This window comes from Cyprinus carpio, chromosome A22, assembly GCF_018340385.1.
Source record: "Cyprinus carpio isolate SPL01 chromosome A22, ASM1834038v1, whole genome shotgun sequence".
In the NCBI taxonomy this organism is placed as follows: domain Eukaryota; kingdom Metazoa; phylum Chordata; class Actinopteri; order Cypriniformes; family Cyprinidae; genus Cyprinus; species Cyprinus carpio.
The window spans coordinates 9,852,295-9,867,764 of record NC_056593.1 but is presented as its reverse complement, the minus strand read 5'-3'; the positions used below and the strand labels follow the sequence as shown (position 1 = coordinate 9,867,764).

At 34.3% G+C, this 15,470-nt stretch overlaps 1 protein-coding gene across 1 annotated transcript in view; it reads left to right on the top strand.

Moving 5' to 3' along the window:
• Window positions 1–15,470, top strand: part of LOC109109545 (neurocan core protein-like) — a 111,186-nt gene that overhangs the window by 31,877 nt on the left and 63,839 nt on the right. Inside the window, 3 exon segments of the mRNA XM_042711822.1 lie at window positions 1,181–1,254; window positions 10,261–10,653; window positions 14,231–14,405. Of these exon segments, the coding sequence (XP_042567756.1) occupies window positions 1,182–1,254; window positions 10,261–10,653; window positions 14,231–14,405 (641 nt within the window). The 5' untranslated portion in view covers window position 1,181.

Here is a 15,470-nt window from a genome sequence, read left to right as displayed (position 1 = left end):
TTTCTGGAGGTCACATGATCAGGAATGTAAAATAGACCCTCCACCTATCGAGAAGAACAATGCAGGAAGGAAGATCCAGCTTTGATTGAATTGACACACCGTCCATTTAACCCATCAGATGAGATCAAATTAATTTGAGCGATTAATCGACTGTGCGGCCGCAAATGAACCGACTGTCTCATTCGTTTTGATGCCCTGGACAGCTCATCTCTCTATTTGTCCTTGCACTCGTCTTTGCCCCGGAGCAGGTGAGCGGCCCGCTGTAACGTACACTGGTTATCCGTGTCCAATCTCTCAGACAGCGGCTTGTGTTTCGCCCTTAGCCACAGCGAGTAAAATCTGCAGCATCTATTATTTACTGCCGGCTCTTTGTCTCTCTCACACTTGGTGTGTACTAAAGACTTTCTGCCTGTAATAACGTAAAATAGGCTTGTCAAACATACTTGGTGGTCCTAAAAAATAAAATAAAAAATGTTGAGGGATTTGTGTAATTAATGTAAGGTATAAAAACCTTTCTTTATTGAAAGGTATCTATCTATCTATCTATCTATCTATCTATCTATCTATCTATCTATCTATCTATCTATCTATCTATCTATCTATTATGTTCTTCTGCCTGGATGTTGTTCTATCTGCCTACTATCCGTCTTTCGTTCTATCTATCGTTCTGTCTATCTGTCATTCTGTCTGTCCGGTGATTTACATTTTTATCTGTTTACCATTCTGTCCATCTTGAGATTTGATCTGCTCAGCCAGCCATCTGAAACTGCATTACATCAAAAAAGAAATATGCACATATTCACACATGTTGTTGTGAGTGATTTTGCTGATGTTTACTTCCTGTAATAACGCTGGCAAAAATGGCTGTTTTCTTGAAAACTGCAGTGACAACTGATTAGTTTTTGTGCTTCGTGCTTAACATACAACACCCAGATGGTAGAGATGTTTTCGTCAGGTTGAGTTCAGTACACATTTTTTTTGGACGGGATATAAAGACAATCAAGAGGCCTGCTTTGAATATTGTAATCTATTTGATGGGTTACTTGGCTCCTATAAACTGAAAAAAAGAGTGAAAATGCACTTGCAGTCTTTAATAGTTTGATCAAAATTAGTTTTGACATGACCGAAATGTATAATCAGTTCACCATTCTCTCTCTTTTTCTCTGTGTTACTCCTTTAGGATGCTGGGGGAGCACCGCTTGACTGCGCTCCAGTCTCTCCTGGCTGTGTGTCTGCTCTTCACCCTGGAACACGGTGAGTCATTCTCTCCTGAATCTGAGTATTCATCTAATCTTATCCATTCAGTCGTGGGAGTGCACTTGTCAATCAAAAGTCCTCGTTGACTCAGTAACAACTTTTTCATATCTCAGAATGTTATGTCAAAATGGCAAATGTCAAAATGGAATTAGTGCAATTTTCATCCACGATGGAAGAAACCAGTGCAACATACACTAAAAATCTATCTATGAAAGTCAGTGGAGACCAAATATTTTGTTTGGACCCCATTGACTTTCATTGGATGCACAAAAAGTTAAAAACACTCTTATTTTACCTTATATTGTGTTCCACTGAAGAAAAGAAAAAAAAGTCATACAGGTTTGGATTGAGATGAGTAAATGATGCCAGAATTTTCATTTTTTTGAGGAACCGTCCATTTAAACAGGTTTTCTCGTCCTTTCATCTTGTGGTAATTACCGTTGCACACCTTTGCCTGACCAGACACTGATGAGCCTTTTTGGACATCGCTGATAAATCCCCCTCAGCTGGATTCCGCCCTCCGCTGCTTCCATCTGCAGTATATAGAGAGTGTGTGAAGAACACTTTCATCTGCAGAAAGCCTAATTTCCTCATATTGCCACCTAAAGACTTGTCATCACTCACTCTAATGCCTGCAACGGCTCTCAGCAGCAGCGATACATGCCCACGTGCCGTGAAAAAGGAAGACGCTGACGCATAGCTTGTGCCTACTGAAGCCTACTCCGTCAAAAGCCATTTGTAGATGCAGACGCTTCATGCTCCAGCATGTGAAACCACATCCCAAGTCAGAACTTTTGGCAAGGCTGTGTTGCATGACAAGGCTGTTTCACAGACCGGCCTCTTCTGATTTCAGACGACACCAGGTTCTTATCGGGCACTTGCAGGGTTGCAGGCTGGAGTCTCTAGGTCCCTGACCTGCTTGCTGTCATCTGCACCAGTTGCTTGGAGTTGGGTCTGGCACTTGAGGACCACACAAGCCTTTCTTTTTTAGCGTCAGCTGCAGTGAGCGAGACAGGCTGTGCATAATCTGCATAAAGCCTTCCTCGCCCTCTTAGCTTCGCTCTTACTTGACCTTACAAGTGACTACTACTGTAGTTAGTTTGCACCATTCGTTCTTTATTTTTATTGAATTTAACACATAAATAACTCAAGCATGAAAGTGCATAGTTTAGACTGGTTACACACATAATGCAATTAAAAATACTAATACAACAAATCGGAAAATGAGAAAATTGGATATTTATTTATTTAGCATTAAAACACTGACACAGTGCAAATTTGAAAGTTTTTAAAAATGTATTTATAATTAATTTAATTTGATAAAGATTTGATAAATAGTTTGTATTTATTTATTTACTTTGTGTTAAAACACTAACAAAGGGCAGTGCAAATGGGAAGGTTTTTTTTTTAAACGTATTTATTTATTTAGCCTGACACAGTTCAGATCGGCTTTGTGTTTGTGAGGCACTGAGCCATTTGTCCTTTAAATGTTCTTTCTCATAAATTTACAAATGCCAACATTATATCCGAAGGGATTGAAATGTCACAAAAAATGAGTTTATTGATGTACATTATTTAATCAATTTGCTATTTCCATAAATAATTAGTTTAAACATTACTAGTGCCAACTAATTTTAATGGTACAACACTCAAATATTTAGTCATGCTTATGTCACGCAGCTGCTGCCCCAGTTTATGTGGGAGGCGGCGGGTATATTTTTCATCTAAAGGGGATTTGGGTTGAATAGCATCTCTGTATCACGCTAAATAAATGTGCCATTACCTAGCAAAGAACAGGAAATGTAGTCAAGCCTTTGGACTCAGAGTATCTTTATGTATGTGTGTGTATTTGAGCAGGAAGGAAGACAGGAGATATTGAGCTCAGACACCCTGGGCTTGGTTAATATTCATGGCACTGTGAATATGGCGGGAACCTCTGGGGGGTTCCTGGGGAGAGCATCTCATCTCATGCGAGACGCTTTCAGAAAGGGAATGTCATTAGGACGGCCCGGATGCGTTTGCCACCGTACTGTACTAGCACACCTGTTCAGTTTTTAATACAATGATTCCCCTTCTCAAACCAAGTTTTGGAGGAGGCCGTGTCCATGATGGCGAAGGATGAAAGACTCCGTTGGAGGTCCCACTTAAGAGTGTGAATCAAACAAACAGTCCTTATTTGCTGGAAATAACGGTTATGTAGATTACCTTGGGGCTGCTGTCTCCTGCCACGCACGTTTTCCACTAACACTTTGGCTATGTGAACACGTGATTGTTTCGAGCTCAGTGGGTGTGTGCATTGTGAGGGCTTGTACGCAATTAGACGCCACAGGGCAGTCTCAGCCTGTGGTGGAGTAACTGAAAGAAAGAGCTAGAGGAAAATACTGACAAACATGGGTAATTTGCCAAGTGGTGGACTCTATAAGTGGCCCCGGCACTAAAGAGAAACCGCAGTACTCATTCGGATTCGTTATTGCATTAGCGGTGTATCTCTGTTGCCATGGCGACCATTATAAAGTAGTTAACATTTGCAGGAAAATTAACATCACTGTAGGTGTCTGACTTCTTACGGGGGAAGGTCATGTAAGAAAAGTAGAGGACTTATTTGATAGTATTTGGTCCATTTATAATAATAATTGTTGTTGTTGTTGTTATTATTGACCATAATAATAGTCATTATTATTATTAATTAATAATTGTTATTATTATCAACATCATTAAATAAAATAATAAAATCATTTAATATTAATTAATGTGTTTATAAACATTATTAATTGATGTTTATTATTATTATTATTATTATACAAATTAGTATAATATACATATAGATATGTATCAATATTTATACAGATTTATTTGTATACATATTTGGCCACCACTGCCTCACTGGTGGTGGTTGAGGAGAGACCCCCCACATGATTGTAAAGCGCTTTGGGTGTACAACAATACACAATAAAGCGCTATATAAATGCATCATTCATTCATTCATTCATTCACTGCAATAAAGAGTGATTGCAGTACACAAGCCAATTTGTTATTTATTTAGTTAATTAATTAGTTATAGTTAAATAATAATCAATTATTTATTTATATTACTTAATTACCTAAATTAAATAATTAATTAATTAAATAGCTCTTAGTCTTCTTTGTTCATTATTATTATTATTATTATATACATTAGTATATTCAAAAATAAATAAACAAATACAGTACAATTTGGCATTGCATGCTTGTAAATATTTGGCCACTGCTCACTCTCCGCACTGAAGAGAGATCATAGTACACATTCAGATTTATAATTATGTCAGCTCTTATCTTTGTATATTGGCTTGTTAGCATGTTAAAGGAAGTAGTTAAAGGGATAGTTCACCTTCAGTTACTGGTCCCCATTGACTTGCATAGTGTTTTTTTTTCCATACTATGAAAGTCATAGGGGACCATCAACTGAAGGTGAACTATCCCTTTAACATTCACAGCTCACTTAAACGCCACCGAATGCCATCTGTCACTATTAAGACTAAGGTTGTGTGAAGAAAGTACAGTAGGTGGCTTTTTCACTTGATAGTATTAGGCTCATTTTTTATTTTCATTTTATTTCCTTTTTCCCTCCAACTTTATTATGTTTTACTGTTATTAATTGCGGTGTTCCTTTCAGTCGGTGTGGTAATAAAAATCCCATTACTTCATAAAATCCCTCAAACATCACTGTCGAAACAAATGAATGAAATAACTACAGAAGGCATGGCTTGTCAGCATAACCCCGGCCCACAATCGATCAGTCATTCGGTGGCTGCTGGGTAATTGAAGACAATGGGGCCACTGTCAGCAAACAGCCAATTACATTAGCCTGCAGAAAAAGAAAGCGCGAAGGAAAAAAGGTCTGTGTAGGAGATGCGTTCGAGCGCTGTTGCCTTGTGTTCCCTGTTCTGGGTTGATAAAGGCTTCTGACAGCACTTAATGCATTTCAGGTGTTCAAACACGACAGGAAATAGTCACAATACATCAAGCAGTCACAGGATTTTTGGCCAATCTTCGGCCTTATAACCCTCTATATTTTAGCTTCTATTTGGCTCGACCTCAGGCGGACGGGGAAAGATTAAAAACAACGGCAGAATTTCAAACAAAAAGCCGATCTCCAGGGGGTTATGCTTGTAAAAACATTTCCATCTAAATGCAGATTTGGTATATTTCGCCATGCTTCTTACATTCATTATTTACCCATGTGGGACCAAAGAAATTTTTACTCTGAGGTGTAATTTGGTTTTTAAGGAGGTATCTGCATTTGATTTCTGTTGATTTAATGTGGCAAATTAGATCACGCTTGCACACAAAACATTACAGATGAAACAATTTTTCACATGGTTGGCACAACTGTATCCGGAGAGTGGCCTAATTTACTACATATCTGTTTAAATGGGGCTGCAGAACGTGCATGAATGCAATTGTAAGTCTTTGCGTGTGTTTGCGTGTGGGCATCGAGGGCTTGGGGAAACAAAGTCTTGCTGCTTACATTCTCCTAAAGCATGAATTGAAGCAGCAGGAAGGTAATTCAGAGCTTTTCCCTTATTGTGAGCAATCCTTCCCTGAAGACGGAGAACAGAAAGCATGAGCTTTGAGATGAGATATAGCAGAAGGACTGGAGAGGAGGAGTCAAACCCCCTCCAGAGCAAACAAGTTATCATTTATAATTTAGTGATTTCAGTTGTCCTGCTGCTGCTGCCAGATAACAGGTGAACAGTTTTTGAAAAAGCATTTGATCATGTAAAAACAAAAAATGTAATAAAATCACGTTTTATATAATCAGCAGTTTAATATAATATAATATAATATAATATAATATAATATAATTAATATAATATAATATAATATAATATAATATAATATAATATAATTGTATTATTCTATAATATATATTTATTGTTATTTTCATTTTATATATATAGAGAGATAGAGAGAAATATAAAATAGAAATTTATAATAATAATAATATATTATTTCATTGCCAAATATTTAAGGTGTATATATTTATTGATTTTTTTTTTCATTTTATATAAAAAAAAACAAATATTAAAATATATTAATAATTATGAAAATATTAATATAAATACATTTTAAATATTTGGCAGTTTGTAGTCTAGTATTTTTTATTATTACAACTTCTTGTTTGTTTATATATATATATATATATAAGGGTGGATTTGCTTGCAAATACAAATGTAAATCTGCTGTTTTTCACCTCAGTAAATAGCGCAGGACCTTTGGTTGACCAGCACTACTGATTCAGGACCCTCACCAGAGCACATTCAAATTGAATATTTCCTCTCAGCTAACCGATTTGCTTCATGACATGTTTGTGAAGATGTGTGTCCATTTACCCCTTGCACTGATGTTGTCAAGCACTAGCTGGCCTGTGGGTTCACCTATGTACAGTCTATTTCTGTGGGGACAGAGGAAAAGTGCTGTTCCCACTGCAGTTAGACGAGTGGGCCGCCGTCATCTCCACCTATTACTGATTGCAATTGACTGCTGGCCGTTACAGAGGACATTATCATGCATACTTTAGCTAAATGTCATCACAGATCAATTTATACCATCATACTTACTGTAAATATGCATCGTAACAGCATATTTAGGGTATGATGATGCTGTTTGCTTTCACATTTAGTGGGATTTAGCTGTTTGTAAATAAATGTCTGTCCTAAAAATATATAAAGAAACTAGAATTGGGGTTAAAGGCTTCCAATTTGATGACTTAAAGTGCGAATATTAGTACAGTTGTGTTTTTAAAAGCAATCTGAAGCTGAACAGCAGATTTTTTAAACAAGGGAGCACAGGGCAATTTATTTGTGTAACGCTGCAAGTTTCACCCAAACCACATGAGACTCATGAGGAAATAAACTTTTCAGCAGTTTATAAGCATGCAGGATGGAAAAGATGTTCAGCTTGCAGAGAACAGAGGATATTACAGTATGATTTACATTAGCAAAATAACATATACAATTATATTAAAATATAATGTAATATATATATATATATATATATATATATATATATATATATATATATATATATATATATATATATATATATATATTTATTACATTTATTTGTCAACTGTATGTTTATGTATGAAAAAAATCTTTCAAGCTCACCTGATGCTCCACATGAAACTATATTAATATGAGCTTCTTTGAAGCATTTAATAGAAAGTGTTTTGTGCTTGTTTTTTCCTGGAACAGCTCACTCGCTCTACAGCCTCTGCCACATTTTTCATGTTTTTTTTTTTTTTTTTTTTTTTTTTGATAGAATTTTTTTTTTTTTTTTTTTTTTTTTTGTTAGATGAATTGGGTAGTTAGTGTAAGTGGGAATATAATGAAACTGTATCTGCATGGTGCTGAGATGTTAGTCTGCAGTACAAACGTTTTTATTGCATCATTTTGATTGTAAACTAAGAACTACAGGTGATTGCAAAGATAGTACATTTAGGTCCCTTTTATTATGTTTTTGTGAAATGTTAGATGCATTTTTCTGCTGGATGTTTTTTCTCGATCTGGTCCATTTGATTTGCACATGGTGACACTGAATCAATTTCTTGTCAGATTTTTTTGTCTTTTCTTGTTTCTTTTTCTATTTATATTGGATGCATAAGTAGAAGCAATTTTTTTTAAATTAATTAAATGTATTTAAATTATTATTATTTAAATGCGATTATTTTTACATTTATTTATTTTATATGATATTATATTCATTATAAATAATTGTTATTTTTTTAAATTAAATAATAAATAATACATTAGCATTTTATTTTATTAATTAGTAACATATTGAATATAATTATTTATTTATGCAACAAATACCTGGCCTTATTATTCATTCATTCATTCTTTCATTCAATAACTTTTCAATTACCTTATTTATTTGTTTTTCATTCATTTATATAAAAATATAATATTATTATTTATTTAACAAATAATTCCCCCTGGCCCTTATTAATTGAGTTAATTAATTAATTTATATATATTTATGCTGTAAGTAACTTCTCCTGGTTTTCTACATTTTCATTTTCAACTCCTGCTGACCCTTATCAATTTAAATAAATAATTATTTTTTATGCAAAAAAAATAACTCATTCTGGCCTTAATTTTTTCCCCCTTAATTTATATAATATATTAATATTTTAAATGAATATTTATGTAAAAAATAACTCATTATGGCCCTTCATTTATTCATTTTTATAATTTCTTTTTTTAATGCAACAAATAACTTCTCTTACCACTTATAAAAAAAAGTATCTAGACTACTCCAAAATAGTTAAATCAATTAATAAATGAAAAAAAAAAATGAAGGAAATGAAAAAGCACATTACAGTCAGACTCACCATCACCTAGGTTCCCAATCTCTCCGCTTAATTATGGCATGGAGTTGTTAGGCCGGGGGAGATGAAATTTCCTTGTTCTGGTAGCAGACTCCCTTCTTTACATTAAATCAAATCAAATAACGGCAGGGCAAGGCCAGACACGAGGTGCCGGGCAAAAGCCCAATCTAATGAAAATAAATCAATGGATTTTTGCGCTCTCGCTCAGAATAGTCGACGGCCTCTCTTCCTCCGCCTTACATCATATCATTCATTCAATCTGCCTTGCAGCAATTACATTCACACCTCCCCATATGCAAGAGAGAAGGACGAGCGGCTGCCCGGCACATTGTGATAAACTATAATGCAACTATACATAATAGGAATTGGATTTCACTTGGGGATGAGAATGAACTGCTATAGTGAGCTGAGCTTGAGTTTTCATCTATGCATCATCCCCTCCCTCACCCCTTTTTGCTCATGCCACCTATTGATTTTTATTTATTTATTTATTTAATTATTTATTTATTTAGCTCTGAGGCAAAAGGGACAGTGAAACAGTGAACAGTGAAATAACTCCATTTGCCTGTGCGCTTACTGTTGCCAGGGTTTGCTGAATTTATAAATCACATTGTAAATGCAGTATAAATAGAGAGAGTATAAATAATAAATTGTTTACTATTCTATAATGTATTAATATTGATTTTAGCAAAAAAAAAAACGGTCTCTGTTACTCTCAAATGCCACAAATCCTAAGTTATGTTTGTATTTTGCTTCACAATCAATGATTGAACTTTAAACAGAGCTGTTTGTGTTTGGTCGTCAGATTTTCTTTAAGGATTAAAGTTTAATTGTAAACCATGATACTTTTTTTCACAATTCTTTGATGAATAGAAAGTTCAAGAGAACTGCACATTTATTTGAAATAAAAATATTTTGTAACAGTTTATTAAAAAAGTATTAATTAAAAAAAGAAAACAAACTTTTAAATGGTAGTGTATTTTTATACAACTTCTTATTAATTCAGCATGTCTCATTTAATTTTGTGTAAAAATTAGAATTTCACAGTTTGATGGATTGAGTCAAAAAAGCTGAATTTTTTTTTACTTTATTTGTCATCATGTTACATATTCATTCAGCAAGTCACATCAAGTTTAAAGTGAATACATTTATTTAGTGTTTTATTATTATGTGGGAAGAATATTCTAAATATTTTTTCTGGTTCTGTCCTCATACGTAAAATCTTTGCACTGTTTTTTACTGCATATTGGTTAAATAAATAGTTAATTTGAATATTATTAAAAGTACTATTCATTTTTGAATTTATAAATGAGGATATGGTAGTAGCCTGTTTATTAGTACATTTTGCAGTATTTTGAAATATAATATGATTATTTCAAGTTCAAATTAAAGTTTAATTATAAAGCTCAACAGTGCTGTACGATTAGGAAATTAAATTAAACATAGTTAAATAGAACATCTCAAGCAACACCATAAGCTAAAGAGAAACCTTACTGTTCACAACTGAAATCAGAAGGAACCTTCTGAATGAAATAATCATGCCTATTGAGACACTATGACACACTATTCATCAGAATGCTCCGATTAGTCTTAAATCTGATCAGTTTTGTCATTTTTTCCTCTGTTCTCAGGCATGGTGAGCTGTGACACTGTGGTGAACATGCGTAAGGTGACTCACCAGAGGGTTCAGGAGCCTCTGTCAGGTACGGCCCTCCTGCCGTGTGTTTTCACCCTGCGCCCGAGTCCTTCACATGAAGCTCCCCGCATCAAGTGGACCAAACTGTGGGGTCAGCGCAGCCCGGATGGCCTACAAAAGCAACAGTCGATTCTGGTGGCTAAAGACAATATAATCAAGGTGAAGAAAGCCTTCCAGGGCCGCGTCACCTTGCCGGGGTACCCGGTGAACCGCTACAACGCCAGCTTGGTGCTGACAGGCCTGCGATCCAGCGACTCGGGGATGTACCGCTGTGAGGTCGTGGTCGGCATTAACGATGAACAAGATACGGTGCCCCTTCAGGTCACGGGTAATGCTAATACACGCAGCTGTGATTATAATAATCAGATTCATCATAAAACTACTGCTGACTTCTTTCATCTTAAAGGGATAGTTCAGCCAAAAATGGATACTTAACCTTAAATTTTTCCAAATCTGTTTATTTCTTCTGTTGAACATAAAAAAAGATGCTTAGAAGAATATTGGAAACCTAACAGTTGCTGGTAGCCATTGACATCCATAGTATGGAAAAAAAATACTGTGGTAGTCAATGGGTTCCATCAACTGTTTAAATATTTTCTTTTTGTTTAAATATGATGCGATTTTAATTTTTGGGTAAACTATCACTTTAATGTTAATGTTTTGCACAAAACGCAGTTAACTTCTCTTTTCAGTGGTTTTCCAAAGAAACACTTTCACTGAGTGACTTGATATATTATTTAATCTGAAAAACGGGCTGTTATTACTGTCCTCAGCGCTGAGGATTGGTTTTCCTGCACATCTGGTGGAGTTTTCCGTCTGATCAGACCGCGGAGGCATGGACCAAGCAGCTGCTACATTTTTTTTGCACGCTCAGATTTATGCCAAAACCTTGTTGAAGTTAGTCTTCATTCGATGCCAACATGTGCTGCAGTACTTGCGTTTGCTTGAGGCCGTGGAGGGGAAATGTGCACAGGCCAATTTTATCAAACAGTCATGGCATTTTTACATGCAACACAACATACAGAGAGAAAACCTTGTCTTATTCACAAAGCAAACTGCTTTAACCAGGTGCTAAATGTGCTGCAGCAGTGACACAGCAAGTCAATGTCATTCTTTTAAGCACAAAAGTAGATTATGTTCATCACAGATACACAAAATTCATAATGTACTGTAATAATAAAAACCAATAATAAAACACTAAAGTAATAAGAAAAATAAAATATGAATAAATAATATATATATATATATATATATATATATATATATATATATATATATATATATTAAAAATAAAATATTTAGATTTCAAATTTACTTTCAATTTAAAAATATTATAAATATATATATATATATATATATATATATATAAGTGAAAACAAACAAACTGTATATCATAGAAAAAAGAAAAAAATGCATTATTTATAGTTTAAACACAAACATGATTTCAGTGAACTAAAAATTCAGCAGCAAAGGGGAACAAATTAATGATGAAGTCATAATTTCTGATTGCAAAACCAGAGAGAGTGACTCTTAAAAAATGCATTATGAGATACCAGTGCATTATTAATACTATACATACTACACCTCCTCTGTGCGTTTGAATGGTAAATTAGTCTGAGCTCAGCAATTAAAGCATTGAAACATGCTGCCAGCCAGTATCATGAAAAATTCCCATTACTGTTACAAGCTTTTATGGAAATAGCAATAGCATTGCCAATTAAAGCATTCACCAACCTTAGACGCTTTCACACCTTATTGTGCTACAGCAGTGTATTTTTGAAAACAAAGCACTGGATAATGAAAGGAACAAAGAGTCGAGACAATTTACAGGAATATTTAAAATGAAAAATAACATGAAGTTCTACCACATTTGAACTTCTCAGATAACATTCTTGCTTTTATTTTATTTTTTTTATTCTGTATTTATGTGAAATAACTTAAATGCACATAAATGCAATCAAATTAATTGCATAATAATGTATTTAATTAATATTTCTGTAAAAATAAAGGTTCTTTATTGGCACCTTTGGTTCTATAAAGAACATTTAACATCCATGGAACCTTTCTATTGCACAATATTATTTATACTGGATTATTGAAATGTTCTTCACACTAGAATAAAAATGCTTCTTTTAAGAATTGTTGACTGAAAGTTTCTTTGGGGAGCCAAAAATGGTTATTCTACGGCATCGCTGCAAAAACAACCTTTTGGAAATGAATAGTTCACCCAAAATTGAAAATTTGCTGAAAATGTTCTAACCCTTAAGCCATTCAAGATGTAGATGAGTTTGTTTCTTCATCAAAACAAATTTGTAAAAATTAAGCATTACATCAGCTGCTCACCAATTGATCCTCTGCAGTGAATGGGTGCCGTCAGAATGAGAGTCCAAACAATTGTTAAAAACAAGTATTTAACATGACAATTGACATCTTGTGAAGTGAAAAGCTGTATTTGTAAGAAACAAATCCATCATTAACATGTTTTTAACTTCAAACTGTTGCTTCCAACTAAAATATGAGTCCTCTGTCCATAATATTGTTTTCTCCAGTGAAAAAGTCATCTTGTCTGAATCAGGAGAGAAATATGCACAGATTCAGCACTGTTTACAAGTGAAAACAGCACAAAAGAGCTCGAAAACAAATACGTTGATGGTTTTTGATGTGAGAGGACAATGGACTTTTGGAACTTGATTATTAGTGTTTATTGAGTATTATGTTTTGGTGTTTTGGAGTTTAAGTTTAAATTTAAAATGCCGTATTGATGGATTTGTTTATTACAAACACACAACTTCAAAAGATATTAACTGATGGACTGGAGTAGTATGGATTACTTGTGGATTATTGAGATGTTTTTATCAGCTGTTCGGACTCTCATTCTGACGGCACCCATTCACTGCAGAGGATCCATACTGTAAGTGAGCAAGTGATGTAATGCTAAATTTCTCCAAATCTGTGCAAATGTTCGTTGTTGAATTAACTATTCCTTAAAGAGTGTAGCTAAGATTTCAGACTCTGTGAAATATTATGGACATTCAACAAAACTGTTAGCTAACTGGTCATAAATCTGACCTTCCTTGGATTATGTCTTCGGGAAATTAGATATGGAAACGCTGACCCCCTTTTTTAATAAGATGCCGCATCCCTCAGTAGACGAGAGTCCCACATATCTCATCCCCAGATGTTTGTCACAGACAGTGAATATTTTTATAAGCCCTGAGTCTGTCCTGAACTCCAATGGGAAGCGAAGAAGAGAAGGAGGACGAAAAAAAGGCACGGAAGGGAAATAAAAAACGAAGGACGTTTCCTCCCCGTTGCCTGTGCAAAGCGAGCGGATGGCATCACGCGTAGCTGCCACAGTTGGGTAAGAAACGGGCCGTATTGCTCAGGAGACTGAAATCTTCCCCCTTAAGTCGTCGTCTGAAGTGTTTCGCCATAAATTGGCCCACCTAGCTTTGAGGATTTTTCTTTGTCCCTTTCATGTTTGTGCGTTCTCCCGGGATGGCAGCCTGACAGCAGAGGTTATGGAAGTGGGGTGTGGAGTAGAGGACGAAAGGGACTCCGAACTGATGTGATGTGGGAATAGCAGACGGACAGTTCAAAAGCAATCCCAGGAATCTAATTTCTTGGTACATCAACTGGAAGTTTCACACATCAAACTGGTTCAAAGGACCTGACTGTTCTAAGACTTGTCGTGGTGCTGTTTGATTTGTTTTTTTTTTCTTTTGTATTGTTTTTGTGCTTTTGGAAAAACAGCCGGATGAAAGTGAAATTCAGGAAAGTGAATTGTTTCAAGGGAACTGCGGTGTCCCTCATTGTTAAGGTAGTTAAACACCTATTATTGCTGTTCATTTGGGAAATAGTTTATGCATGGTTCCCATCATGCACTCTGTTTTTTCCCCAAACAGGAGTGGTGTTCCACTACCGTGCGCCTCACGACCGCTACGCGCTGTCCTTTTCCGACGCCAAAAGAGTTTGTGTGGAGAACTCTGCCAATATTGCCACGCCAGCCCAGCTGCAGGCCACTTTCAATGATGGCTATGACAACTGTGATGCTGGTTGGCTGTCGGACCAGACTGTGAGGTCAGAACAAGAGATTAGTCTGTTGTTTGTGAAGCAGATTTGGAAACGTGCATATGTATTTAGCATGTTTGTGTAATTCTTCAGCAAATTAAAGTATTTATAATTTAGTTTTTATATTTATTTTGTTTTTATTTTTATAATAAATATTTATTTTAACTTGCTTAAATGACAAATGTCTAGTATTTTATTTAATATATGTATAATAATTTATTGAAAAAATAAAAATATACATTTTTAATTATTTATTTTATTTTGTATTTATCTATTTATTTATTTTTTAAGATGACAAAAGTCCTCAGTATTTTACATATTCATTGCTATGTTTATAAAATTCTAATCATTTTGATTGGCTTTATTATTTTCAGCATCATAAATGTCTAGTGTTTTTTTTAATTAATATATGTATAATATTTTATTGAATATTGGTAATATTTTAATTTTATTTTTCAACATGAACACGGTCTAATAGTTTTTTATTTAGTTTATTGTATCAGGAAGTTTTATTACAACTATTCTATATTAGTAGTTTTAATTGTTATTTTAAACATAATAAACAGATTCCAGCATTTATTTTAGTGGATTTAGAATATTTTAGTTGAATTCACAAATTGTTTTACGGGACCGGCATAGAAACGCGTTCAAACATTGTTTTATATGTATATTTACAATATTTTAATTGAACTTTTTTTATTTTACTCTTTTTACCATGATGAAATGTGTATTTTTAGTCTATTTACTTATTATTTTATTTTGTTTTTCAATACCTAACAACCTGAATTTTTATGTAGTATGAGTTTTATATGTTAATCAATAGTTGCAAAAAAATAATTAAATGTATTTAAAAAATAACAAACATCCAGTAATTTATTTAACAACATGGACAATGAAGAAAAAAATGACAAGTTACAAAAGTTACAGGTCTATAACCTAAATAGTAAACAAAGTACATGGTTGAAAAGGTTTAATAAGAGATTTTTTGGCTTAACTCCTCTAGATTGCCTCAATTTTTGTGGACCAGATTCAGAAACAAAGCTATATTTATGCGCAAAGAGTCTTTGAACATGT